The sequence below is a fragment of the Ixodes scapularis genome, unplaced genomic scaffold (genome assembly GCF_016920785.2).
Source record: "Ixodes scapularis isolate PalLabHiFi unplaced genomic scaffold, ASM1692078v2 PGA_scaffold3__209_contigs__length_174095766, whole genome shotgun sequence".
NCBI lineage: Eukaryota > Metazoa > Arthropoda > Arachnida > Ixodida > Ixodidae > Ixodes > Ixodes scapularis.
In genome coordinates, this window is record NW_024609868.1 from 92,783,333 (window position 1) to 92,811,283 (window position 27,951).

A 27,951-nucleotide genomic window follows, 5' to 3' on the forward strand; every position below is an offset into this window, starting at 1 on the left:
TGGTTCAGGTGGCAAATATATTTATTTCGAGGAGCCGAAACTAAGCAGGTCCGGCCGCCAGGACATACGGTGCCGAACGCCCGAGCTGCCAGCCATGCGAGCCCGTGCACCTGGCTTGATGGTCCCTTCGATGATGATAGCAGGCTGTCTGCTACATCTCCCCGATTACGAAGACTGGAAGCGCTCCGGTGCCATGCGTCTTCGTTGAGGGTACCTTGGAATGTGCTCCAAATTACGGTGTGAAGCTCCTGGGCTTGCTGGAGTTGGAAATTCCGTTGGAGACGCAGTGCGTTCCACCGGTGGACTTCTGCTGATCGGAAACAGGAGGCCTTCGAAAGCATCGGATGTGACTCTGTTCTTTAGGTGGTCAGCATGCACACGGCGAACTTTGAAGTTCTCATCCAGGACCTCGAAAATCACGCTGCCTACCCTTCCTTGAATCACACCCTTAATCCAGTGCTGTTTTCTCAGAGGGTGCTTGATCCAGACTTTTTGGTGAATTGCGAACGAGCGCGAGTTCAAGTGGCGGATCTGTGGAGACCTGGACGGTTTGGCCGAGGGTTTTACCAAATCAAGCACCGTCCTATAGTGTCTCTGGTTCAAAAGTACGCATGGGGCCTTCCCAGTGGATATATGAGGGGTAATGCGGTATCGCATCAAGAAGTCTTGTAGGCTCTTCCGGCTGTCCTTGCCCTTTGCGCGACGAAGAGCGGTCTTGAACGTCTTCACGAAGTTCTCGGCTTGACCATTTGATTTCGGATGATACGATGGCGTGAGAAGGTGGTCAATGCCGTTTTGAACCAGAAACGTCTCGAATTCGGAACTAATGAACTGAGGGCCATTGTCCGTTACCAACTGTTGTGGAAGACCATGGTACTGAAATATTTCTTTGAAGGCATCCATGGTTGCTGATGCTTTCGTAGATGTCATCTGTATGACTTCCGGCCATTTGCTAAAAGCATCAATGACGATGAGGTAGTGCTTTTGGTCCAATTCTGCAAAGTCTGCATGGAGGCGATGCCAGGGTGTTCCTGGATCTTCCCAACGATGCAGAGGAATTTGCGGTCGAGTGTCCGATATTGATGCGCACTGTTCGCACTGTTGAGTTTGTTTTTCGATTTCATGGTCCATTCTTGGCCACCAAACATAAGATCGCGCGAGCATCTTCATCTTCGTTTGACCAATGTGACCCTCATGAAGCAGATCGAGGATATGTGGCCTGAACTTGCTAGGAATTACCGTTCGAGCATTCCAGAGAATGCAACCGTCCAGCTCGGCAAGTTCTGCTCTTTGCTTGTGGAACGGTTGAATATTTGGGTCAACGATCTTCGTTGGCCATCCTTCCAAAATGTGTGTGCGAACCTGGGAGAGCGTTTTATCCTTTGCTGTCTCCTTGGCGATGTCAGCTGCCCTGATGGGGAGCTTTGCCAGAGTTTCGGTGTGGAGTGCGAAGACATCTTCAGACCTCAATTGAATGGAAAACACGCCTTGTGACATCTCTTGGTCAAAGGCTTGATCAGGGCCTTCAGCAAACCGGGACAGACCATCAGCGTTGCCAAACTTTTCGGTTGGAACATACTCGATGGTGTAGGCGTAATTCATTAAGATTAGCGCCCAACGTTGAAGTCTGTTAGCTGAAGTGACTGGAATGCCCTTGGTTGGTCCAAAAATGGTGGTCAAAGGTCGATGATCTGTGTACAAGACAAACTTGCGTCCCCAGAGATACTGGTGAAACTTACGTACACCAAAGATGATTGCCAGTGCCTCTTTCTCAATTTGGGCATACTTCCGCTCCGTCTTCGTAAGCGTCTTTGAGGCGTGAGCGATGGGACATTCTCTTCCATTGATTTTATGGTATATCACTGCTCCAACTCCCTCTGATGAAGCATCTGCCGCAAGGTAGATCGTCTTGTCAGGGTCGAAGTGGGCAAGAGCTTCGGTTGCTGATAGATGCTGTTTGATCCTGTCAAAAGCGTCCACACAATCGGAGGTCCAGTTCCAGGCAGTGTCCTTTCGCAGAAGGGCGTTTAGTGGTGCGGATATTTCGGCCAGGCTTGGCAGGAACTTACTGTAGTGTTGGATCATCCCCAGAAGAGATCTCAGCTGGCTGACATTTTTGGGCTCAGGCATGTTGAGGATAGCAGAAATCTTCGTAGGGGACGGACTTAACCCTTCACCGTGAACCACTTGTCCAAGATATTCTACTTGCTCTTGAAGAAAGCTGCACTTGCTTTTCTTCAGAGTGAACCCGTATTCTTCGAGGCGCTTGAGGACTCGTTCCAGATTCCGAAGATGATCGGAAGTGTCCTTCCCGGTTACAATGATGTCGTCTAGATAACAAGCCACGCCATCAAGACCTGCAGTGACCTGGTCCATTGTTCGTTGGAACACGGCTGGTGCCGATGCAATTCCAAAAGGCATTCGATGAAATTGAAAAAGTCCTTTATGGGTGTTGATTACAAGGGCTTGCTTGGCTTCGTCGTCTAGTTCCATCTGAAGGTACGCTTCGGAGAGATCCAACTTCGTGAATCGATTGCCTCCGTTGAGCTTGGCAAACAGTTCTTCAGGTCGTGGTAGAGGATACTGAGCGATGTCCAGTTGAGGATTTACGGTGACGCTGAAGTCTCCGCAAACGCGGACTGAACCGTCAGCTTTGGGGACTACCACGATTGGCGTTGCCCATCTGGATACTTCAACTGGGGAAATAACCTTGTTGTTGATCTGTTTCTGCAGATCCTTTTCTACCGCCGCACGTGTCGCAAACGGAATAGGTCTCGGCTTGAAGAAGCGTGGTGTTGCCTCAGGCTTGAACTGTAGCTGAACCTTCAGCTTCGTGCAGCAGCCAAGACTGTCGGTGAACACGCGCGAGAATCGCGTGAGCATTGATTCCAGCTTAGCGCGTGTAGTCAGTTCAATGGATCTAACAAACAATCGGTTCAGGTCGATCTTGAGCGCATCAATCCACGTTCTTCCAAGCAAGTCGGTGTGTCTCTTCTCTGTCACCACGGCTTCCAACGCAGAGGTCTGTTGGCCTAGTGTGACGTTGAGAACGCACTGTCCCTTGAGAGGAATTGCCTGGTTATTGAAACAACACAGGTTGCACTCACTTTTCTTGAGTGGCGGGCATCCGAGCTTCTCCCAGGTGTCAATGTTCAGTAGTGTCAGCTTGGAACCGGTGTCCACTTGCAGATCAACGGGGATTCCTTGGACGAGACAGGTGACAAATTCGCCGTCTCTATCGCGAGTAGCGAAAACGTTCGTGACGGTTTTGACGTCCCGTTTCCGGTTTCCTCGTTGTTTGTTGCGGTCGCTGGAGTGGCACATCTTTGCAATATGACCTTTCTTGCCGCAGCTGTTGCAGGATTCATTCCGATATCGACAAGTAGACTCTACGTGGTTGCTGTTGCCACACCGGAAACACTTGGCTGGGGTAGAAGCAGGATGCTTTACTTTGTCGACGTGCAGCGCATTTTGGTCAGGACGATTCAATTGGAGGGACTCCGTTTCAGCCCTGAGATAAGACTCGGCCAGCCGCAGTGCAGTGTCTAGCGTTAAGTCCTTCTCCATTACCAAACGTGCCCGGATGCGGGAATCGTGAAGGCCAACAATGAATGCCGTCAAGAGTGAACAGTTCCTGGCGTTTGTCTCCGTCTCATATTCGCAAGTTGCAATAATGGACCGTAATCTTGCGAGGAATTCCTTTACGTTTTCCGATTCCTCTTGACGCGCCGAAAATAGCTTGGCTCGCTCGAACTCCTTGAATTTCCTCGGAGCGAAGTGATCCTGAAGCCGTGTAACGAGGTCTTGATACGTCAGCTCGGAGAAATTCTGAGGCTGAACCAGGGTGTACAGCAGCTGAAACGTCGTCGATCCAAGAGAAGCTATCAATAAATTTTTCTTGTCGACGTCGGCGGTTATCTTCGCGACGTCCAAGCAAGCTTGAAATCTTATCTGATAGAGCTTCCACTCTTCCTTGTCGGAGTCGAACGTCCCAGGGCCATGGAAGCGGTGGGTGCTGCTGTCTCCCACGTCTCGGTCGTTGGAGCTGCTGCTAGTCATCAGGGGTTCTTGGTTTTCGTCGCCAATGTTGTAACCTGGTTCAGGTGGCAAATATATTTATTTCGAGGAGCCGAAACTAAGCAGGTCCGGCCGCCAGGACATACGGTGCCGAACGCCCGAGCTGCCAGCCATGCGAGCCCGTGCACCTGGCTTGATGGTCCCTTCGATGATGATAGCAGGCTGTCTGCTATCATCATCGAAGGGACCATCAAGCCAGGTGCACGGGCTCGCATGGCTGGCAGCTCGGGCGTTCGGCACCGTATGTCCTGGCGGCCGGACCTGCTTAGTTTCGGCTCCTCGAAATAAATATATTTGCCACCTGAACCAGGTTACAACACTCTTCTCTCAATTTTGTTTGCAACTAGAGCTTTTGAAATTTTCTTTCTTTCATACTCCTTTTTTGGGAGAAGGGACAGGCTAGAAGACGATAGTTTGCGCATTTTTGGAAGCCTTTCCGGAGGGAAAAAGTTCAATATAGCCAATATGTTGTTCATTATAAAACATATTTTTTACATGCATTTTTATTTAAATTTTCCGTGAGTTCGATATCAATTTGCTTTACGTGGGTTCATTCTAAACGGGTTTCACTGTATAGTCACTGACAAGCCAAGAACAACAAGGAGGAGCTTCACTTGACCCACCTTTAGCGTGAGCTCCCTGCCCTTAACAATGCTTCAACATCTCGTGGACCTCGAGCACCAAAGCACGGTGGAAGGCCCGAAGTGCATGCTGGAGGCCAGGTGTCCAGCATGCACTTTGCTCTCCAAGTGACTCTATGGCATTAAAAAAAAAAAAAAAAAAACTTAATTGAACCGGTCATTGGTCATGGCTCTTTTCAGCAGTGTTGTGTGCGAGTTTGCTGGGTGGGTGTTACTGATTTATTTTGTTGTTGCTCCAAGGTGCTTCAACAAGAATGTGCAGGGCAATTCGGAACAGTTCACTGCGGTGAAGAACATTCTGTTGGGAGTGCACCGGCCCTACCCATACCTCCTCTTTGGGCCACCGGGAACTGGGAAGACTGTCACTCTGGTGGAGGCGTTGAAACAGGTGCCCATCTTCTCTTTCTACACGACCTCCTATTATATAGAAATGCCAAACTCGTATCACTTGGGAGGCCACTTCATATTTGTGCCTAAGATATTTGTTGTTGTAGTAAACATTTCGACAGACTTGAACTTAATTTAATTTAATTGCCTAAAAGTGCCCAAAGACGTTGCATAAAGCAAGGAACAAAAAAAAAAAAAAATAGACTTCGAAGACTGGTGATATTCTAACCAAGTATGAATGAACAAAAATCCCAACGTTTTTTGGACAAGCTCAGCCCCTTAGCAATGCATGACTGCATTTGTCCATGTGGGACTGTTTAAGTTAGGCTTTCCTGACCGTAAGCATGCAATGCGACGCATGACGCATCACAGCCCAGATGATGGTGACGGATCATCCCAGAGGAGGGTAACAGACGGTAACGATTGTAACCTATTTAAGAAGACCGGCCACACAATCGCCTACAGCAGTGGCACTTTCCTCGACACAGAAAGAAACTGTAATCCTGGCACGTACAAAGAATGCACGATAACATCAATTCGGTCTGTGGGGATACTGCCTAGCCGCTATGCATCTGGGCTGGGATGCGTCATGTGGGGAGCATCGGGAAGACCCACTTGACGGTATCACATGGACCAGTGCAGTTACCAGTGATCACGGGTCATGGGTTACTCTATCGGTTTAACAAAACCCCAACGTTTTGGGGGCCGAGTCGGCCCCAAAATGTCGGGATTTTTGTTTATCCAAACTTAGTTGGAGTACCTCCAGTCTTCAAAGGGACATTTGCCTCAAGTGAAGCAGTTTAGCAAAAATAGTTGTAGTGTTCTCATGCTGCTCTTTAATTCATCTGTAACGGGGAAACTTTGCAAATCTGGCTGGAAAAAGACGATCGTTTAATGCAGAACGTGTTATGTGGCTGGCTCCTAACCACTTCCCGTAAAGGTCAGTTCACACGTACATCTCAGTGCTGAGATAATACAAAGTGAGTGCTGCATCAGCACTACCGTCAGTGCTCAGTTGACATTGCGCTGTCTTTGTACGGAAAAAAAAAATTCTAGCTGACAAAGACCAAAGAGCACAGAATGTGTTGCACACAAACCACGCTCTGTGTGTCTTTTGTGCACGATTCTTAAATTTTTTATTATCTATTTTTCATTTACTATTTTTCTCCATTTCTTTTTGCTCACCCTATTTTTATTTTATTTTATTTCTTATTTTTATTTATTTTATTTTGTTTATTTTATTTTATTATTTGTTTTATCTTTTTTTCGTATATTCATTTTTGTTTTCTTTTTAATTTATTTAAAATTATTTATTTTATTATTTTCGTCCAAAACTTGCCACTGTTGCCGACACTTTTGCATTTAAATAAAAACATTGACCCATCCAGACCGGCTGCGCCACTAACTCAGTGGCCGTCGCATCCGACTTCCACCAAAACGGGTCCGAGCCCTGCCGGGGTCTCGAACTTTACACATGGTCTTTATGTATAATCTTAACTTCTGTAACGTTCTCAGCGTGTCACTCAGTCACGATGCCTGTTACAGCGCTCGTTCGCGACAATATTCTCACAAAAAACGGTGCACAAAGCATGTTTTGCGTTAAAAAAGATGGGGTTGCACGCAGCAAAGGGCTGCTACATCGCTGGTTCTGTGCCCCACAGCGCCGAGTTAACGCTGTGTCGCACGTGCGAACAGGCCTTAATGCCCGAAAGAGCTGCGCACAAGTGCCGCGTCGGTGTTTGGCAGGAACTCGTGTCCTCACCGATTGAGCACGATTCCCAGCTGGATGCTGAGGCAGCACTCGTGTCCAGTCGGTCCCCCCCACTGACCTCTGGTCGGCAACGTAGAAGACCCATCACCATGGCATCACCCGTAGGCTTTGTCTAAAGAAAGTAAAGAAACTCGAAAAGGTGACATTGCAGTGGACGTAGGCATCGCAGTGTCAGCTGTGCTGCACGGCCCTAGCTCAACTAGCAGATCCCGGCGATTTGCGGCATGCCAAACTTCATTGGCTGTTTGAATCAACATTTTAGAGCGTAGCTCTTAGGTGCCCGTTTCCGGCTTGAGTGGCGTCGCCGTCGCTGTCGACGTAATTGCGCGGTGCATTATGGGTAAATTTCCCCGCTAAATCTAGCGGAAAAATTTCCCAGCTAAATTTAGCGGAAAAATTTCTTCGCTAAATCTAGCAAAAAAATTTCTCCACTAAATCTAGCGGAAAAATTTCCCCGCTAAGTCTAGTGGAAAAATCTCCCCATTAAATCTAGCGCAAAAATTTCCCTGTCAAATCTACCGGAAAAGTTTCCCTGCTAAATCTAGCGGAAGAATTTCCCTGCTAGATTTAGCGCAAAAATTTCCCCGCTAAATCTAGCGGAAAAAATTTCCCCGCTAAATCTAGCGCAAAGATTTCCCCGCTAAATCTAGCGGAAAAATTTCCGCGCTAAATCTAGCGCAAAAATTTCCCCACTAAATCTAGCGGGAAAGTTTCCCCGCTAAATCTAGCAGAAAAATTTCTCTGGGGGGTCACGTGACCCCCCGAGATCATGTGACACCTTCAAATCACGTGACCCCCCTCCCCCCGAGAACACATGACCCCTCGTACCCTTCCCTCCTCCTCAAGAGCTGCGCTCTAATTCGGCATTACAGGGAGTTGTAAACGGCTTTCATTTTTTTTAAAGCAGACTTATGAAACATAGAGAAAAGGGAAAAAAAAAGGACAACACAGCGACGTTTCAAAACACGTCATTGTGTTGCCCTCTTCCCTTTTTTGTTTTATCCGCTTGTCTTGGGGTTTTATAAGTATGACCATCCATCGACTAGTCTGCACAATTACCCTTAATTCATTTAAGCGGAGTTACGTTCATTTCATGTATGGTCTCCCTGGATGATACTTAAGTGAATGGCATTGTTTTCTCCATCACAAAAGTTGAGCAGAGTTCTCCTTTAATTTTGTTTTTGCCAGGATTTGTGACTCAATAACTATGGAAATTTTTAATGCATTAGTGTTAGCGCCATGCACTGACCTTGGACTTGGTTGGAGCACACATATATAAAGTTTGCATTGTCGCCACGAGTTGGCGCCACAGCCCCACTGGCTTAGGAAGCGATGGTGTGACGTAATACCTGGCAACCGAAGATCGCTGGCGACGTCCCCCTCTGCCAATTTTGGTGCCACACGGTGGGGGATGGCGGATGTATCACTGGGGCTTGTGTAAACCCACCCCGGCCCCCCCAATCTCGCCTCTTTGCTGCGACAATCTGTGGATGGCTCATTACAGAATATAACTAGGGATGTCGCGAACCACCCTAGGTTCGATTTCGAAAGGTTTCGATATTTGCGAAGCGAACTGAGGTTCGATTTCGAAAAATTTCGATATTTTCGTACCGACCGAGGTTCGATTTCGAAAAATTCGCAACTTTTGTCCACAGCGGAGTTTCGAATTCGAAAATTTCAAAGCTTTCACGGTTTATAAAATTTCGAATTCGAATATTTCGAATATTTTTTTACTTCAGGTTCGATAAATTCGAAGATTTCGAAATTCTTTGTAAAAAAAATTCGAAAACTTCGAACGCTTCGAATTTTTATAGACGTGAAGTTCGAACAATTCGAAGATTTCGAATTTCTTTTGGCATAAAGTTCGAAAAGTTCGAAAGTTTCGATTCTCTTTTAACGCTAGTAAATTCAAAAAAAAAAAAAAAAAACTTTGAAGATTTTGAATTTTTTTTAATCCAAGTTTTCAAAGTTTGAAGTCCGATTTTCAAGTTTTTCTACAGTTTCAGTTTCAAATAACGTTTTCACGACTCACTTGTTTTCACAAAATCAAGTTTAGAAAAGTTAGCGTGTGATATCTAGATTCTGCGAAGTTGGTAAGGCAATTAAATGAGACGACGAGTGTCCCGGACGTGCTAGATTATTTGCCAGTGCAGAATTGTGACCGCCAGCCCCCGGGGGGGGGGGGGGGGGGGGAGGAGGGGTCTTTATCACGCAGTAGTGATCACACGAACACACTGTTTCACGAGACTCATCCAGTTCGAAACGGCCAGGGGCGAGCAGGAGGTTGAGGCTCAGAGAAACCTTGAAGAGACCTGGCAAACTAGCTCGCCACCCCTTGCACGCTGGTAGTAATCCGATCCGGTGAAGTTTATAATTGTACTGGAGGTTTATTTTCTGGGACGGAGGAATCGCCTCGCAAAAAGCACAAAAGCCGACACAACTCGAGGTCGAGGAGCGTTCTACCATACAAGTGGCGTCGGAAGAGGAAAAACGGGGGGAAAGAGGGTAGCGGGGGGGGGGGGGGGGGGGGGGGGGCTTCAGCCTTCTTCTCCCTGTTGCAGGTATTTCGGACTGTTAAAGAAAACAATACGGGGAAAGAGGGCGTGGTCGAGCTTATTTTAATCTGAAATTATTTATGCATATGTATAGCTACTGTCGCTCTTCACTGCATAAAAGGTTGCGTAGATGGTCATTGTTAGAAACTCGTTGTCAGAAGGCACTGCTCGTCACATGCTTAGTGGTTCGGAAGTTCAAAGCTGTCTTTTCGACCTAAACACCTGTGCCGATAGTAACAAAAGAAAAAAAAAGAATAAATGCGGGAATAAAAAGCAGGAGAAAAAAAAAACTATCAAGAATTCGTCGGAAGTGTTCTATTCTTGCATATTCAGAGGTTCAGAACTTCGAAACAAGTTTCTTTTACCAAAATGTGTACAGGCTAAAAGAAACACGTCCCAAGAACGTGAAGCGAAAAAAAAAAAAAAAAAGTTTTCTTTTAATGACGTGCTGAACTTGAACACTACTAGAAATCTTCTGCCATGAGTTAATTTATTCCTTAATGTGAAAAAACAATAAATATATTATTTTGTATTCTGCAGATGGCAATGATATGTACTGTCTGTGGTGTTAATTTAAATGCGATACCTCAAACAACTTAGACGCAAATAAATATCCAGTTTAGGTCATAATTGCATGCAGATACATGTTTGGACATTTCTTCGAAACTCACGTTGAATAACAATAATCACATCTTAAGACGGCACTTACCTACGCTATACATAGATCATTCTTAAAAAAAGTATAACATATCTACCATAAATAGCTCCGGCTGCAGCGTGCTTCAAATCTGGCACAAACGATAATCGTCAAAAACCCGTCGTCCGTCCTCGCCCCTTCGGGGATTTATTTCTTTAAACCTAAGCATGCCAGAACATTGAAATAAATGACATTGTCTTTCGTAAGGAACGCAGCACCGCGTGTAAAAGTTCCAGAAAAAAAATTACGAATGTACCCCACTACTTGAAATCAAATGAAACCGTCCGCCGGTCTTTCGAAGTTCGACGAACGTCGAACTTTTACCCTATAAGTTCGAAGTTCGTCGAACTTCTGACTTTTCAGAATTCGAAAGTTCGAAACTTTTCGAATTTTCTTGATAAATAAGTTCGAAAGTTCGAAATTTATCGAATTTTTTGGTCAGTCAAGTTCGAAAGTTCGACAAGCATCGAACCTTGCAGCGCAATAAGTTCGAAAGTTCGAAAAAGATCGAATTTTTTAGCGTAATAAGTTCGACGGTTCGAAAAGCGTCGAACTTCTTAGCTTAACAAGTTCGAAAATTCGACCTCCGTCGAATTTTACGATATAGACAATTCGAAAAATCGAAATCTTTCGAACCGCTTGATTCGATCATCGAAACTTCGATTCGAAAAAAGTTAGCGGCATCCCTAAATATAACCCACCTTAAGTTACCCATACCCGCTGCCTCGTGGCGCCTTGCAGTACCCTGCCGACGGCCCAAGCCCAAGTACACCCTATCCCTGCTCTCCCCCACTGCACCTTGGTTGCTAGGTGTTATACCACGCTGTCACTATTGGCGACTCCAGTGAAATCGACGCCACGTAGCGGCAACGCCGAGAAGCTCAAGAGAGAAGGTCGTTTTGACTCTGTCGTCTGCTATCGCTGGTTGGTCCTCATAGCCAGCATAGAAACAAACATTGTTTCCAAGTAATTATTTTTATGCTTCCGCCTTGTCATTCCTAGTCACTAACTAGAAGGTTTCTATCGTCGAAAAATCGCTTTGCTTTCATTAGTAACACCAATTTTATGCTGCAGTGTAAGAAATTTATGTTGGTCCGCGTGCTGAACGACTAAGACAACCTCCTTTCGTCCACTATTTTGCCTGACCAGCGCGTCCCCTATAGTTCGCTGGAGTTGCGAATAACCAGCCAATCCTGTGCGGCCGCTGCCCTTCATGCTCACGCTAAGTGACCTGATCTGCTTGCACTAAGGAGAAGAGGGCTTTCGGGAATGTTCACCCCGCCGAAAAGTGCTGAGAGGCTGCATTCACCACGCTTTATTATATATAACCGCTGCGCAAAATGCTCACGCATTTTTTCAAGAATCAGCGTGGCAGCAACAGCAATTTCGGCCCTTTTTTTTTCTTTTGTGATATGAGGGTAGTTGTATTTTATGGTTGAGAATGTTTTGGCATGTTTGACATCCTTAAATTTATAGTGACTTTTTGTGTGGGCAGATTGTACAGTGGTTAATTTACATTGTTGTTTTGTCATAGTTTTAGAGTACTTAAAGGGGCACCGACAGGTCAAAATCATTTTTTTTATTATTATCCGGAACGATTGAAAATCTTTGCCTGGACATTACCCTCGAAATTCAAAACTTGGAAACTCCGTATTTGTGAAGTAAAAAAAAACAATTTCCAAAAGCAGAATTTGAAGTTCCCGCGCGATCCGCACTAGTGCAGTGACGTCAAAGATTGAGTCGTCCTGCACCCCGAGTTTCTGTCATGCCTCCGAACCGTCTAGACCCAAAGTGTCGTTTTTTCCCACGTTCCGCGGTAAACTGCTATCTTCTGTGCGTGCCGCCTATCGCTGTGAGCAGACGACACTTCACTTTCGAGTTTTACGTTTTTTTAGGGCCCTTTCAGGGCAATCTCAAATTCCTTGAAGCGGTGTGAGGTCGAAGAGAACGCACAGTGGAGTGGCGTGGGGGGCCACGTCGGGCCGGTTCTGTGTGAAAGGCTGTCCCGGCAGTGTCACAACCGAAACTGTGGCACACAGGCATCAAACCCCGTTGTTTTGATCGTTTGACGATTTCCTTTTCGAAGTCTGAGAGGTTGTTGAGCACCTAAAAAAGAGAACTTCATCTGATTCCCCGACTCGCCAATCATTCTCAGTGTATGTGCAGAGCGCCGCCATGTTTTCTGACGCAGGATAAAAAGTTGGGAGGCGACATCACCGCAGTGATGTTGTGGTTTTATCTGATCCGATATTGTTTGAACAGAGTTGTGAAGAGTTGTTTTGTTTACTGCTAATCTATGACGGTTTTTGTATTATTGTTAACTTCAGTGTTTGTACTGTTCGAGTTCCACAATGTGTGTGCAATTCATTGCACGTTTTCCTCTTTTGTACACTTTGGTGTTTTTGTTGTTGCATTGGTGAATACGTTTTTTTTTTTTTTTCAAAGTTTTTCATATATGTATTAGTCACGAGTTCTCCCCCATTCTTCTAATCCCCCCTCATGTAATGCATCAATACAGTAAAACCTCGTTAATTCGGATCTCATGGGACCGGCAAAAATGTCCGAATTATCCGAAAGTCGAAACATTGAAAGGACAAAGAAAACAGCGCGAAAACGTTTCCCTGTGACATACCTTTATTTTGAGAAGAAATCTGTTATTACCGCCTGCTTTCTGGACGATACTTGGGCGGAGACGGCAACTTTCCTTAGCGCGGTTGAGTGCTCCACCGCACTCGCACTGTCGGAGCTACGCATCCCGTGGACTGACAAGATAGCACAGCAAGGCCTCTTCTAGTTTCGGGTGCACCACCTTCCAAGGCCGCTTTCTTTTCGCGTTGAACTTCTCGCTCTCGATATCGGCCTCAATTTTCACGTACGTGGTCAAACTGCTTCTCTTGACGTCGTAACTTTCCGTCACTTGTCGAGAGGCACCGTCCTTCAAGGCCCTCAGTGTTTTTACTTTCGTCGCTAAATTCTTAGCCTAGTACAGCGGCAACGGAAAACGAGTAGCACAACTGTCCAATAATCGGAGTGGCGAAATCGCGACACCCGGCGCTATTGTTCCCGAGCGCGCCGATAGCGAAAGTGCGAGTCACGTTGCATTTTTCAACGCGGGGGTGGCCGGCGAAAAATTGAAGGATAAGATAGCTGTTAAAATGGCGGGCTTTAGGATCCCCACGTTGAGGCATAAAACGTGACTGTCACTCTCGCTATCGGCACGCTCGGGAACAATAGCCCCACGTGTCGGGATTTTGCCATTCCGGTCGTCGGTGACTTGTGCTACCCTTTTTCCGTTGCAGCTATGCTTCTGCCGCTTCCATGCCAGGAGAGTAACGCGCTGAAGCACGGCAATACAGAGCAAAACTGGTGCGAAACACGGAGAACCGGAAGAGTGAAGAGCCATGGGATAACCAGAAAAATCATGTGTGCACCTCGGATGGATAGCGATTATACCCTTTGGAACGGACGGTAGCTAGTGCCACCTGCCGAATTTGTCCGAATTAACCGTACTGTGCACCGTTCCTTCCGAATTAATGAGCGTTTGCTGCCATTGACTAATACATGCGTTTGACGGGACTGGATCGGCAGTTCAAATTATCTGAATTTCCGAATTAGCGGGGGTTGAATTAACGAGGTTTTACTGTATATGCTTTTAAGGTGAATAAATGAAATGAAATGAAAAAAGACGCCAATTTTTGGTATTTCATAAAGAAGGGCTGTAGTGCGTTTGCGATTGCGTAAAAAACATGTTTTACGAATGCCATTATTAAATGTCGTAGAAATGTCACAGAAATGTCACTTACAAAGCTTCTAAATTGCATAATTGATTACGTAAGTAAAATAAAAAGAAGCTAGGATGTAAAAAGAGGGAGAGAAAAATGCCAAAATTAAAAAGGCGCATGGGAAAATTTTTTTTTCGCTTTGTGGTATTTTTTTTTGTGTCTGACTACAACTTGCATTGTTTTAGACAAAAAAAAAAAAGAAAAAAAAAGCCATCTTTGGGGTGTTAGTGCCTCTTTAACTGCAGAAGTTTGGCACAGGAGTTATATTTCTCATTCAATTCGATGACGAGAGTATTGAAACTTTCTCTTGTTTGCACATATATTGTGATAATAATGCACATACAGTATGAACTCACCTTACAGACCTTGATAGTGAGGAAGATCTTGGTCTGTTGTAAAAAGAGTATGTAGAATGCAGAAACTCTTACAACATACTGAGGTGTATTATGGCTGGAGTCTGTGCTAACCACTGAAATTGACGAAATGAGAATGGATATTAGAAAAATACTGGTTCATTGAAACTTCTCAAGTTTAAAGGTAGTAATTTTTAATTGAGCTGTAGTAATGATCATCATCGCTGTGTACTTTGGGTCATACAAGGCTCGCTAGGCACTGAGCGTGATGACAGAAATTAGCGAAATGGATGTCATTGCTACCAAACCAGAGCCACATAATGTCCGAAATAATGACTGCTGGTGAAGAGTCTGCTATAATGAAACGATGAACTACTTACAAACTTCCTAATACAGTTCATTATATCCAAATGTATGTTATAACAGAGTCTGTAATGAGCAAAGTTTGCTCACTGGCATAGATAGGAAGACCAGCCTAACTTAACAAATCAGTATGTTATTACTGAATGTCTGCTGTAACCAGATCTGCTGTAACAAGGTTAAACTTTATGCAGGCTTTTAACGCAGTTCCACTGCGCCGACTACAAATATAGAGGTGCAATTTATACACAGGTGTGACTTGTAGAATATCTATACTGTGGGGTGTCGTAGCTTCTTTTTAGGACTATATTTTCTTTTCTATACAGATCTGCCACATTATCCCATCCAGCCACATCCTGGTTTTGGCCCCTTCGAACAGTGCCAGCGATCTGCTTGCCGAAAGGCTCTTGGAACACCTCATGCCGTCGCAGATCTTCCGCATGTATGCTGCCTCTGTGAACCCCAACAAGGTGTCGAAGAAGCTCCTTGTACGTTGGGGTCCTTCGATGCCTTTTTCATCGGTCAAGGCTACTCTTAACAGTTTTGTTTTTGGGGTTTGCTTGCATGCAAGATGGTTAAATACAATGCAATACAACCTTTATTTTTTTCGACTTTCGAATGTGATAGAATTTGGAACCCACACAAGCCAATAAGGCTTTTTGTGTGAGACACACCAGGTACTACTGCTATTTTTTATACTAAGAAAATAGTAATCATACAGCCGAGCACGATTATGCCACATTCGGGTATTTCGAATTATTGTTTATATCAAACAGTCCATAAACATCCCCTTGAAAATCACATGCGATAATATAGCAGCGTTGTATTTTTGTATCGAACTCCCATGGCGGGGGGACACTTAATATAGCGAACGAAGCCTGGCCGCCCGTTGCTTTTCTTGAGATCCGATTGCCCCGGTGGCGAGCGCATAGCTTGCCACTTGCGTTGCGAGGCTGCAGACCACCAAGCCAGCATACATGCGGTAAGATACGCATTGAAAGAGCAGTTGTAAGAACAAAGAAACAATAAACCGCAAAAAAAAGAAGTGGAGGATGGCAAAAGCAAGGGGAAGGGCACGCGCGCACGTAGGGAGAGCATGGGGTGCCGGCTGTTGGAACAGTAGCATGCGCCCTTTCCCCAAACACTGCTGATGCTGCGTGACTCCCTAACCCCAAAATAAAAGGAGCAAAAAAAGAAGTCTGGCAAATCAAGTGTGTTGACAACAACAGCTGTGCTATCACACTTTGAACTCCTCATCTTTGTTTACCTTTTTCTTTCGCCGTTATTGCTTTGCCCCTTTTGTTTCTTTTTTTGGTTTGCCTTTCCTTTTTTGTTGTTTGAATTTAGTGAGCTTTCTTTTTTGTTGTTTGCTTCACTTTTTTTTTACAATTTCTTTTTATGCATCTCACTGTTCCATATTTCTTTCATTTTTTTTTAATTATTTTTGTGTTTTTGTGTTTTTTTATTGTTTTCGCACTATACCGCCCAGTGACCATATTTGAATGCGCCTCGTAGATTGGACCCGAGCATTGCGTTTGTCGCTTATGCTGTGTGGAGGTCCCGACCAGGCGCTCGTGTAAGCACGGCGGTGTTTGCTGTCTCTTCCAACTATGCTCTACTGTATTTAGCGGCTCTTGGATGCTCTATTTGGTAAGCTCCCGCTTGTCGTGACCTTCGGTATTAGCAGAGATGCCAGGAAAGTTCAACTCAAGCTTAATTTAACATTTTTGTATATAAAACTATTAATATATCAAACTATTTTACAATCCCTTTTGAATTCGACATATCCGGGTTCAACTGTACAACATTTATAGTTTACCAAAGACATAACAAATAGCAACACCTCCTGCGGTGTGTGCAGTCTTGTATTTAAGTGGGCACTTTAAAATGTCTAATCACCACCGTATGTGTACGGCGAGTACCACTAAAGGATTAAAAACCAGAGCCCACTTTATACGATGGAAACGGATACAGCCGGAGGGACAGGCTCGCACATAATCTGTCAATGGGGGAATGAGTGGCGAAAGCTTCTTCAAGTTCTGGATGGGCTGCACTGCGAAGGCGTTTTGAATTCACAAATTGCTCTTCTTCACAAGCTTTCACGATTGCTGCTTCATTCCTAATGTAGCTAGCAAGCGTGCTTTTCTTGAGGTCATACTTTTCGGCAATTTCTTTTCTGGACAATTTTCCCTCCCTAACTTCGTTGAGTATGTGAACTTTTGTTTTTAAATCATTCGAAGAGTACTTTCCTCGCTTTTCTTCCGACATTTTCCGGTATGAGCGTTAAACGCCGCGCACTCCAAAGAACAGAAACCAGAAACCGCGTGACAGCACGGTCCCTTTTCATCGCTCGCTCATTTTTCTCCAGTCTCCTTCTCCATCCTCCCGACGTTCTTTCTCACTTCATCGCTCACTCATTTCCCTCTCGTTGCTCCCGTCTCCTTCCGCGCGCCTCCCCACGTGATCGGGCCGGTGCGCTCTGACTGGGTCTTTTCTCGACTAATCAAATCGGCCCTTTCTCCGGCGCGAGGCGCCGGCGAAAGGGCGCCTGTCTGCGCGGGCGCTCTTTCGCGGAAATCGCCCCGGCTCGAGGCGCCGGGGGCGCCGACGGGCATCGCGCATCTGTGGAGGTGTTGCAATCGGGCACGGGCTCGCTGCAACGGCTGTAGGACGCGTGTTGTGTTTTGAGGCGCCGTTTTAACCTTTAAACTTATAGTGTTAGCTTAAGAAATATTTCCCGGTTACGAAGATGCTGGCTCCCTGGACGGATTATCGGGTTGGGGATATTTATCAGATCGAAATACCGGGGTTTTCTGCCTATTGAAGCCTGTACATTTCTGACGGTGCTAAACGGAAGGATTGAATTAACGCGATGATCGAAATAACGGGAGTCGAATTAACGAGCTTCGACTGTAGTTGCAGAAGTGATCAACCATGAAACCGAGTGTCGCGCACACTTGACGAAGCTTAGGTCGAGGAATTGCCGAGCCCCGGACTTTGCCCATCGGATGCATTGATGTCAACTAACAAACCGTCGTCTGTGGTCTGCTTTCGGACAGTGAAATCATGAAAGTGGTTAGGCCTAATTTCACATACTCTGGGTAAATGCATTTATTTAATCCGTAGCAGAACGGCAGAGAGAGGTGCATGCTGCGCTGTGGGCTGAGAGTGTCTGGCAGCCTCTCCGTGAATTTAACTCGATCCACTTGATCCGTGCGAGCGGGCTTCAGCGGTGGGCGGTTGGACTTCGTACGAGTTCTTGTCTCCATGAACGAAACTTGATCCGTGCGAGCAGGCTTGGGCGGTCGGTGGTTGGACTTCGTACGAGTTCTTATACGCATATACCTAGCGTGCCGCCGGAGGTTGGCAATATATATCGCCTAAGAAAGGTCGCGTTGCTTTTCGTGCTGAGTGAGCTTCGTAGGGCGCTTTTCCTTCGACAAAAGGCACCTCGAAAGCACCCTAAAAAGGTGTGCAATTTATAAAGCATGGTTACTGTGGCGCGCCCGCGACCAGCCGTGGGTGCGCCTCCATCCCTGGAGATGTGCCACAGTACCTCGCCGTGTCATATTGGCACCTAATATGACATTTTGCACGAAGCGTGTAAATGCAAAAAATTTTACCCCGTGTAATGAACCCCCGAAATATCTGTCAATTTTTTTTGGGAAAAGAAGTGTGTTCATTATGCTAGTAAATATGGTAAGTCTGACAGGTATGATAATGAGGCATCTTTTTGTCCCTCCAGAAATGCTGCAATTACAAGCCAAATGACAGAACCTTCTTCTTTCCTGCCTGCGAAAAACTGCAGAAGTACAAGGTCATTGTGTCGACACTGGCCACTTCCGGCAAGTACGTTCCACCTCAACACAATTCTATGACAGGGTGTTACCGAAAAATCTCGAATAGCCTTATTTCAGAACATTGTCAGGTAACACTATCTTCAAGACTGTCTCAAAGGCAGTTGCAAGGTGAATGTTGCATTAATAATTGTAACTCTGAATTGCTGTTGTGGCAAGACGTATGTAGCCACCATTGTCGCAAATACATTACTAGCGACTGACTGAGTGAGAACAATAGAGAGAATCTTCAGTCGTCGCGTTTCCTGCGGGTGCTTCCTATCCTCGATTACGCTTCGGCGTCTCATGCCCCTAAGCACGTGCACGCAGCCGAAGCATGGTGGAAGTTGAGCACATGCTGGAGGCCGGGTATTCGAAGGACGTGCCCTGTAATTTTTATTTTGTCAGTTACTGTAGGGATGAATACTGGACGCGATTACGAAGGCTCTGGAGGTGGCAGGTTTTCACGCCATTTGCTAACAACACTTGTTATAGCCAACAATGACTGTCTACGAACAGCTTTACCCTGTTTACCCCTAAGCTGTCGGCGCGGCGGAAGCTACGTGTACGTGGGACCAGTCAAATGTCTATCTTTTGCCACGTGATCGCACTTCCGCCCAAACCCACCCACGCACAGAGAGCTGAGTCGCGCGATGAAACGAGAGAGAATGATCGGTCCGGCGAGCGCATAGCTCCCACCGCGCTGTCAGCTTAGGGCTGAAAGTAATTTATCTATACACTGCGCAAGGTAGTAAACATGCAAGCCTTGTTTTAACGCAGAATGTACTTTATCAGTCGATTTTCACAGAGTTCTGTAACGTTTGGCTGTGCCAGCCGGCTGTAGCGGCCGGTTGCAACGAAAAACCGACACCGAAGAGCATTGAGCCCAAAGGGAACCATATAAAAAGACTTCAGTCCCCTGGGAGGATTTAAGCTCGCTGCCTTGCAATTGTGAGCCAAGTGCTTTGCCGACTGAGCCATCCAGGGCTGGTGGTCAGATCATGCAAAAGCGAAATCTTTGGAGTGGCGCGCGAGAGAGCGGTCGTGCACTTTGCAGCCTTTCCTGTCGTGCTGTGCCACATCACGGCGTCTCTCAGGAATGAGAGCAAATCTTTTGTAGCCAGTGCAATTCAGATGCCCTTCTCTTTTTCCTTGGAAGGCCTATCACACATTCTGTGCTTATCAGTCTTCGTCAGCATGATCAGGTGTATAATTTTTTGAATAAACATGGTAACTGTTTTACAGCAAAGCTCTTAAGGGCCAGTTCCCCCACTGTCGTGTCCATGGACAATCAAATGGGGGCAGAAAACTCCCCATTGGTCGTGGCAAGTATGAACAAACAAAAACAAAAAAGAGGGGTCAGGTATGAATAAATAAAAAGAAAAAGAGGGGGCAACCAGCGTGAGTCAGCCTTCCTTGGCATTATTAGATAGTGAGGTCCTGATCCCTTGTTATCTCTAGGCATCGTCCTTGAGGTCGTCCTAGGTGTCGTCCTTGAGGTTGTCCTAGACATCCTCGAGGTCATCCTAGAAGTCGTCCTTGAGGTCGCTGACAGGTCGTCTTCTAGGCATCGTCCTAGAAGTTGTCCTTGAGGTCGTCCTAGACGTCGTCCTAGAAGTCGTCCTCGAGGTCGTCCGAGAGGTAGTCCTAAGTGTCGTCCTCGAGGTTGTCCTAGAAGTCGTCCTTCAGGTCGTCCTAGACGTCGTCCTAGAAGTCCTGGACGTTTTCGTCGAGGGTGTTCTAGATGTCATGCTTGAAGTTGTCCTAGACGTCGTCCTCGGGGTCATCCTTGAGGTCGTTCTAGACGTCATCCTCTAGGCATCGTCCTAGACGTTGTATAGATAACAGCTTCGCTGGTCCTCCATCTTCACATGAAGTGGAAGGCTCTACAATATTTTTGAGCATGCTTTCAGACCCCTTTAACTTAATTTTCCTCATTATGGTTCCTAATTATTCAATGTCTCACTGATGTAAGAATATGATGGGGGCTGTTTTTCCTGTACAACTGTGTGTGTAGAGGTGAAATATAGACAATTTCAATTCCCCTCCTAAAAAATAAAATTTTCAAAGTTTTTAGTTTTTAAATTAAAAAAATGCACCAGCAAACAATTTTTTAAAAATATAAATCACTTGTGAATGTTTGTCATATTTTATGGGCTATAAAGCGCCATTCACACATGTGCAACCGAGTAAAATTGAGAGAGACCAGACTGGTTTTTAAGCCTCTTGCGACGTCTTAGGACCAGCTCCGCTGCAGCGCATCCAGTCCTAAGACGTCGCTGGATAAAAAAAAAATTTAAATACAACTGCAAATGTTTTTTGTTTTTTTTTAAGTTATGTTATTGTCTTTCTAAGTGTAGACCGAAACAAAGAGTTGTATTTTTTGCCTACAATGTGTGAAGAAATGAAAGCTATAGCTATAGCATAGTCGTGCAATGCGTGTGGAATGGTGTCGTCATGTGCCTGAGGACGGAGGTATAATTAATTCTCATAGCTGTCGTGGTTGATGTCGTAGGTGCCACTGACGACTGCCACTTGAGATCTGTGAAGTGAGAGGGTAAGAGCGGTGGAAGTTACTAAAACCATCCAACATTTAAGCATAGCGACTGGATACTGCCAAAGTGAGATTTCGCATAACGCGAGTAATGTTTGAGGACGAGTCTTTCAAGCTGACGACACAACAATTCTCCCTTCGTTCTGCAATTCGTGGCAGGACACCAGGGCTGCCTTTTCGCTCTCTTCGTGCGGCACGGCGGACGGGAAGAGGAAAGTTCCGACTTTTCTCTCTTTGCGGCAAGAGGGGAGAGAAAAAAGTTTGTTTAATTTTTTGCATGTGCGGCAACGACTGGAGACAAGGTTGAAATCTCTACAAAGTGTTGCCCGCGAAGCTATCGCTTTAAAACTGCTAAGAAGTTATGTTTAAGGAAAAAATGTGCCTAAAAATTACCCTGCCACAAAGAAAAAAAAAAGAAAGTAGGATGTATGATTAGTGAATTGTGAGTTTGAAGCGAATTTGAAGCAAATGGTGGTTTGACCAAATAATTTCTAATCGAATTTCGAATAGTTTCTCCAAGCCTTTCATACTTAAATGAAAACCCAGCTGAACTTGTGAATGATACTCCCAAGTTTCCTCTTGTCCATTTCTGGGTTAATTTTAATCTAACTATATTTATGAACTGTGGCCTCGGGAAGTCCAATGTCTACATTGAGGTGGCAAGTAAATGATGCAAAATTAAACCTATGGAGATGCCCAGCTATACCTAATCGAGGGGAGTTATAAATCTTCTTGCTATATGCCAATATCTTTTCCTCTATCTCAGATAAAAAAAGAAAAAAAAAGACAACCACGAATGAATAATGCAGGTTGTCATGGCATTTGTACTCAACATAATAGCCACAGTTTAATTTTGAAAAGTCTGCTACAATGGTGATATAAACGTTCACACAGTTTTAATTGTATTTTTTTTTGCACATACCAGGCAGACGTTATAACTGAAATTGTGCTTTTCTCGTAAGCACGCAACTGTGATACTATTTGTACTTTTTGAAGTGGCAATTGCGACAGGTTAGCCTTATTAAGGGTGCTTCTTACCGAGCGCAGGTGTACTGCAGAGAAGTAACACCCATAGAAGCAAGCTCGGAGGGTGTTGCTTCCCCGCAGTACACCGGCGCTAAGCAAAAAGCGTGCTCGACGGGGCTGACCTGCCACGGTCAATCCTTCAAAAAGTGAGAATACTGCGGTTGATCTCGAAACGAATATTCAATAGCGTATTTTTTTTTCAAAACTACTATCGGAAAAAGTTTGAATTTTTGCAGATCTTATTTTTTGCAGGTCTTAAAGTTTTTTTTGCCAAGCATTTACATTTCCGCGTGCGTGACGCTTGCAGGTTGGTGTCTGCCAAGCTGCCACTGAACCACTTCACGCACGTGTTTGTAGACGAGGCGGGTCACTCGCTGGAGCCCGAGTGTCTGATCCCCGTGGTGGGGCTCATGTCCCCCTGGGAACCCAGCCAGAGGGGCTCGGGCGGACACCTGGTCCTCGCGGGGGACCCCCTCCAGCTGGGGCCCGTCATCCGGAGCAAGCTGGCACGCTCCTACGGCTTCGGTAGGGCTCTCTCCTCTCGGCCGGCTTCTTCCAGACTCTCGGCGCGGCTTGCGAATTTAGATCGGACTTGCTTTGCAGTTCAGGTTTGGGTCGGGCTAAAGCTTAGAATGGGGGTTATTGGACTTATAAATCTTGAGGAATGCCTTCCTTTACGAACTGCCAGCCAATGGACCCTTTCGGGTCTCGGTGCTGAAACGGTAAAGCAGTGCAGGAGCCTAGGTACCTTGTAAACAATAATGTACACACTGGGGAGTGTTTGGCTTGTGGCATGAATGAGAGGCTCAAGTCTGCTAAAATAGACTTTAGGCATCACCATTTTAAAACGAAAAGCCAATCTTCCAGAACTGACTTTAAAACGAAAACTTTGTTCCTTGTGCCTCCGCTTTTATTGCTCGCCTCATCTCCGCCTAGGTCTCCTAACCCAGACATCATTGGTTACACCTCGTCTAAATCACTCTTGCAAAATTAACCGCTAGACCTGCCACTCTTTATCATACTTTGATTCCTTTTTTTCCCTGAGGAGTAGTATGTTGGACCGCACTCCCTAGTGACATTGTCACCGAGACCAATCCTGAACGCTTTTGTGCTGTCGGTGCCAACCATTAAAAATTATGTGACTGTTCTTTTTTTTTATTATGTATTTTTTTTTTGTGTTTGTTATGCTTTGATGTGCTGTTGTTGCACTTTTGCCATATTTTATTCAAAATGTTGTATTTCTCCTGATTATGTATTTTGATTTTGTTTGTGTTATACATTATATGCAGTTGTTCTTATGTATAACATCTCAAGATGTTGTATTTCTTCTCTTTTCCCCCCCCCCCCTTAGGCAATGTCCTTTAAAGAGGACCTGCAAGGTATTTAAAATAACTGGAAAAGCATTTTCCTAATAGGCCAAGGAAATTTTGGAGACTGAGGATATCTGGGAACTCCTGGTTTCTTAAAAGCCCAGTTTGAGAACCCATAGCACTATCTGCACTCCATCCCCCGTTATTTTGTGGATGCCGTCATTTTGGTGCCGGGTTAAAAGTTCAGGGAAAACTCTCCCCACCTCTTTCCACTTTAGCAGATCAAAAGCTGGGGAGGAAGTGACTTCCTCTCCATCATTCACTCGGCTAAAATGGAAAGAGTTAGGAGGAATTTCCCCTGAACTCTTAGCCTGTCAACAACTATAGTGGGCGCAATTAGACTATATGAGGTGCAATCGAAAGTTCAGAGACTGATTTCATAGCATGAAGAGAGAGGGCAGCATGAAGATGTTTGTGCAATAGTCGAATGCAGGCACCTTCCTGTGTCAACTTGCGTAGCACAGCTCCAAATGTTCAGGAACAACGCCTTTTAGCGTCGTTCCTTGAATATTTGGAGTTGTGCTACTCAAGCTTTTGAAAATACACACACGAGCACAATGGCGATTTCACCATAGACTGCAAGCCAGAGCGAGAGAGAATATCAATTCTGCCTCATACTTGGCAAATCTAAAACAGAGACCTTGAAACGATTCTGCAGCCTTATGGTAAAAAGCAGTGAATTGTGCGAAGTGTTTTGAGTGGCACTCAAGCTTCAAGAGTGGCAGAACATCACTGGAAGACAAAGAGAGGTTGAGGAAGGTTGCCCTACCTCTCTTCGTCTTCTAGCGATGTTTCACCATTCTTGAAGTGCGAGTGCCACTCAAAACACGTTGCACAATTCACTCTTTTTTGACATAAGACTGATGAATCATTTCATAGGTCTCTGTCTTAAATTTACAGATTTTGATGCAGCATTGATGTTCGTTCTTGCTCTAGTTTGCAGTCTATGGTGAAATTGCCATTGTACCTGCCCTGCACGTGGTCAGAAAAACTCGCATAGCGCAGCCCCAAATGTTCACAGAACGACGCCCTTTGGCATAATAAGGCACGAAGATCACATTGCCTTCGACTGCTGCGTGCGCATTACTGTGCTTTCATCTCTTTCCATGCTACAAAATCGGTCTCGGAAATTTTTTGGTGTCGGCTGTAAAACTTCTAAATCAAAATTTCACTCCAGAATTACTGTAATCAGTACGAGCATCCCAACCAGTACAACGAGCCTCACCCAGCTCGTACTGGGCAAGGCTCGTGTTGCCGACAACGAACAGAGCACGCACGGGCGTGTGAGCGCTCATCACAGTTGGCCAGTTGGCTTTGGCGCCGAGAGAGGGTGCCACTTGTTCTTCCTCGCTTTCGGTCACCCACTCGGTAGCTCAGTCGGCCCGGATGGCTGTCGGGATAGAACGCATTTGCTGTGTTGTTTGTGTGATCTATTGTGGTCTAGGCGAGACCTGGTGACTTTTCCAGTGGCTTGCCACGAGGTCCTTCAGTTGTCGTACCTAGAGAGTGAGCCGACTGCCTTTGAGGTGTGTGCGACGTGCCTATGCAGTGTTTGTGCTGGCAAGATTCTGAATGTTGCCATATATCACGGGTTTGCATAACCGCCCATACCAGAGGGTCTGCCTCAATTGGATCTCGTAGGCGAGCATTTGATGTTCGCTCAGTGCTCTAAGAATTTTGCAGAAGGATGGGGCAGCCAGAGCATATGCCGGAGCAAGCAGAGGCTTCTCTACGGTGTAAACATGCCCGTGAAAGTGAACGTCGTCGACGCATAGGCACCAGCTGACGCTGTCCATTTGCATTGCGTCACGTGATCATCCGCGCAATTTGTTTTTGATCGCACCTCATAGTTTTGGTTTAAAAATGTGATTTTCTCAGCTTTAGATGGTTGCAGGAAGCTCGGGAGATAATGTTTTGCTCTGTCGTGTACCGTTCAAACATTCCTTAAGAAGGGAAAAGCATTTCCCGCAAATTTAGATATTAGCTTCAGATAACTGGCAACCATGATTTTACGGAGCAGGCTAGGTAGCACAAGCCACCACCTGTTATAAAGGGTACAGCCGTTATTATCCATCTATGGCTGAAGCGTCGTTACTCAGAATCATAGCTTATTTTATGGCCCTAGGTTGGGCATTGGCCCATGAGTCAAACTCCGTGCTGTCTGCCTTAGCCGCGATTATCTTCGGTAGCATATGGACAATTTTTACCTTGCCATTTTACTCTAGATCGGGTCTTGTTATTCTTTTTGCTAGTGTGGAGTCGTATGGGTAAGGGGGAGGGGAAAGTTTAAGTGGGATTTTCTAGCTTGAGAGTACCTAGCAGAATGCCTAGCACCTCCTAGCCATTCTGCTACATATCTAGCAAATAAAAATCTCGAATATTGTGATAGTTTTCTGATGATAGATTAACTAACTAAACAATGTAGAGGTGTTATTGATAGAAACTGCCCTAATATCCTTCCCACTTAAACGACAGACATAAAATTTTGTTATGCACCCTCTAGCATGACCACCAGCCTACCCTGTAAATTTAATTAATTTTAAGCCAAGGGTTCAAAAGTTGACCCTCCAAGGGGGTGTGTCCCCAATATCTCTAGTTAGTATGAGAAGAAGCTATGTGACCAAGCGTGTAACTTATATGAAGTGTACTTACAAAAAAAAAAAAAAAAAATCCAGAATTAACGAAAAAAAAATTGCATTAGGGATTTTTAGTTTTGGGGCTATGTTGGGGACCCTGGGGTCCACTAAAAAATGGGCAATGTCGGTTAATTGAATAGCCAACTAACTAAAATTATTTTTCAATTTAAATTTTTTTGAGGTATAATGTAGTGTGGATGCTCGTCCTGATTACAGTAATTCTGAAGTGAAATTTTGATTTAAAAAATTTGTAGTGGGTGCTAGGTGCAAGAACGGTCATACTTGCCCACGACTAACTGAAACTAATGGCGAAATGCATTCGTGACACGGATCTCTCCATCCTGCATCTGCTCTGCAACCCGTTTGTCTGCGCTGCAGGTGGCGTGATCAGTGCAAAGCAAGTGCTGCACGTGAAGGAACCGACGTCAAGGGTGCATTCCGTCAGTTACTTTTGGCTTTGAGGTCGTGTACTACAACGATGACATTTCCTAACCCGTAGTGCCCCTTATGAATTTTAACCAAAATTTAGGTAAAAGTGGAAGAACTCGTCCGCCTTTACAAACGAAAGTGCCCCATTTTTTAAAATCTTGTTTCGATTGCTGTCTGCGGTGAGCTTGTGCCCGGTTTCAGATTAACAGATCTGCTGCGTTACAAAAGACATTCTTGTGCAGGTGTGTCTCTCCTGGAACGCCTGATGGAACTGCCTCCATACCAGAGGCTGGAGAATGGCCACTACAACCCGCAGATGCTCACCAAGCTGCTCAAGAACTTCAGGAGCCACGCTGACATCTTGGAGATACCCAACCACATGTTCTATGAGCAAGAGCTTCAGGTTTGGGCGCTTTACTCTAAAGGACTGAATTTTCGTAAATTTCGCAACTCGAACAATATCGCAAAATTTTTGTCACACGAAGTGTATCACATCATGGCAGAAAATGCAGAGCATATTACTCCAAAATGGAATATTCTGTTCATGCAAAATATTTTCAAATTCCACACATTGCGAAATTTGTGAAATTTTGAGTCCATGAAGATACCATAATATTCTGAACTTACGCCCACCCTCTAACTCTGACCCACCCCCTTTTATGTCAGAATATCTATGTCAAACAAAATCCTGATGTGTCGCCCACCCTCCAAAAATAGCGACTCCAAAGAACTGGGGATACCTGGGCAGATCTTTCTTTTTGGAAGTATCCGATTCCTTTCACAAAGGAAAGCAAACATGCTAGGGAGGCAAAACCCGAACAACGTACCAAGGTCAATCGTTCTACGTCCCACGCAAGATCGCCCGAAGTGATATTCAGTGAGAAAATTATTACAAACCAACCTGGCCGTGCATCCCATTCTTGTATTTGTCCGTGAAAGGGGGAGACATATTTCAAGAACGGTTTGGATGAGGTCCAGCTACACCATTGCGAAGACGGTAGAAGTCGAAGAGTGGCTCCGGAAGAATGGAACCAACGTGAGCAAGACTGCACGCCAGTTCTAGGTGGATAGGAAGCGTGTAAGAGAATGGATCACCAAGTACCCATTGCTCCTGCAGCAGTGCCATGGGAAAACTGAGCTAGAAAGATCCCTGTGTAGCAGACGACCCGTTTTTAGCGAAGAAGTCAATGACGCACTGATGAACCTTTTGGAGAGCGAGAGTGAGAGCAGCCAGTCGAGCCGTCAGCAACCGACTCCTTCAAGAACAAGCATGACAGCTGGCACCGCAGATGGGCCTTGGTAACTTTCAAGGATCATGTCGGATATCGAGAACTGGAAGAAGCACTTTAATGTGTCAATGCGTGTCGGGACACATGAAAGCCAGAAGCTGCCGACGGACTATGCCGAAGCGATTGCTGTGTTCAGGAAAGCCATCGTAACTCTTCACCTGGAGCATGACTATTCAGACCGTAGCATG

General features: G+C 45.4%; 1 protein-coding gene across 3 annotated transcripts in view; it reads left to right on the top strand.

The window, feature by feature from the left end:
* The window catches only part of LOC8051277 (helicase MOV-10), an 83,367-nt gene that overhangs the window by 41,712 nt on the left and 13,704 nt on the right, over positions 1–27,951 (top strand). For all 3 annotated transcript variants that reach the window (XM_029975608.4, XM_029975609.4, XM_029975610.4), the window contains 5 exons: positions 4,959–5,106; positions 14,950–15,111; positions 18,369–18,472; positions 22,347–22,564; positions 26,717–26,877. In XM_029975608.4, the coding sequence (XP_029831468.2) occupies positions 4,959–5,106; positions 14,950–15,111; positions 18,369–18,472; positions 22,347–22,564; positions 26,717–26,877 (793 nt within the window). The remainder of the gene's footprint in view (positions 1–4,958; positions 5,107–14,949; positions 15,112–18,368; positions 18,473–22,346; positions 22,565–26,716; positions 26,878–27,951) is intronic.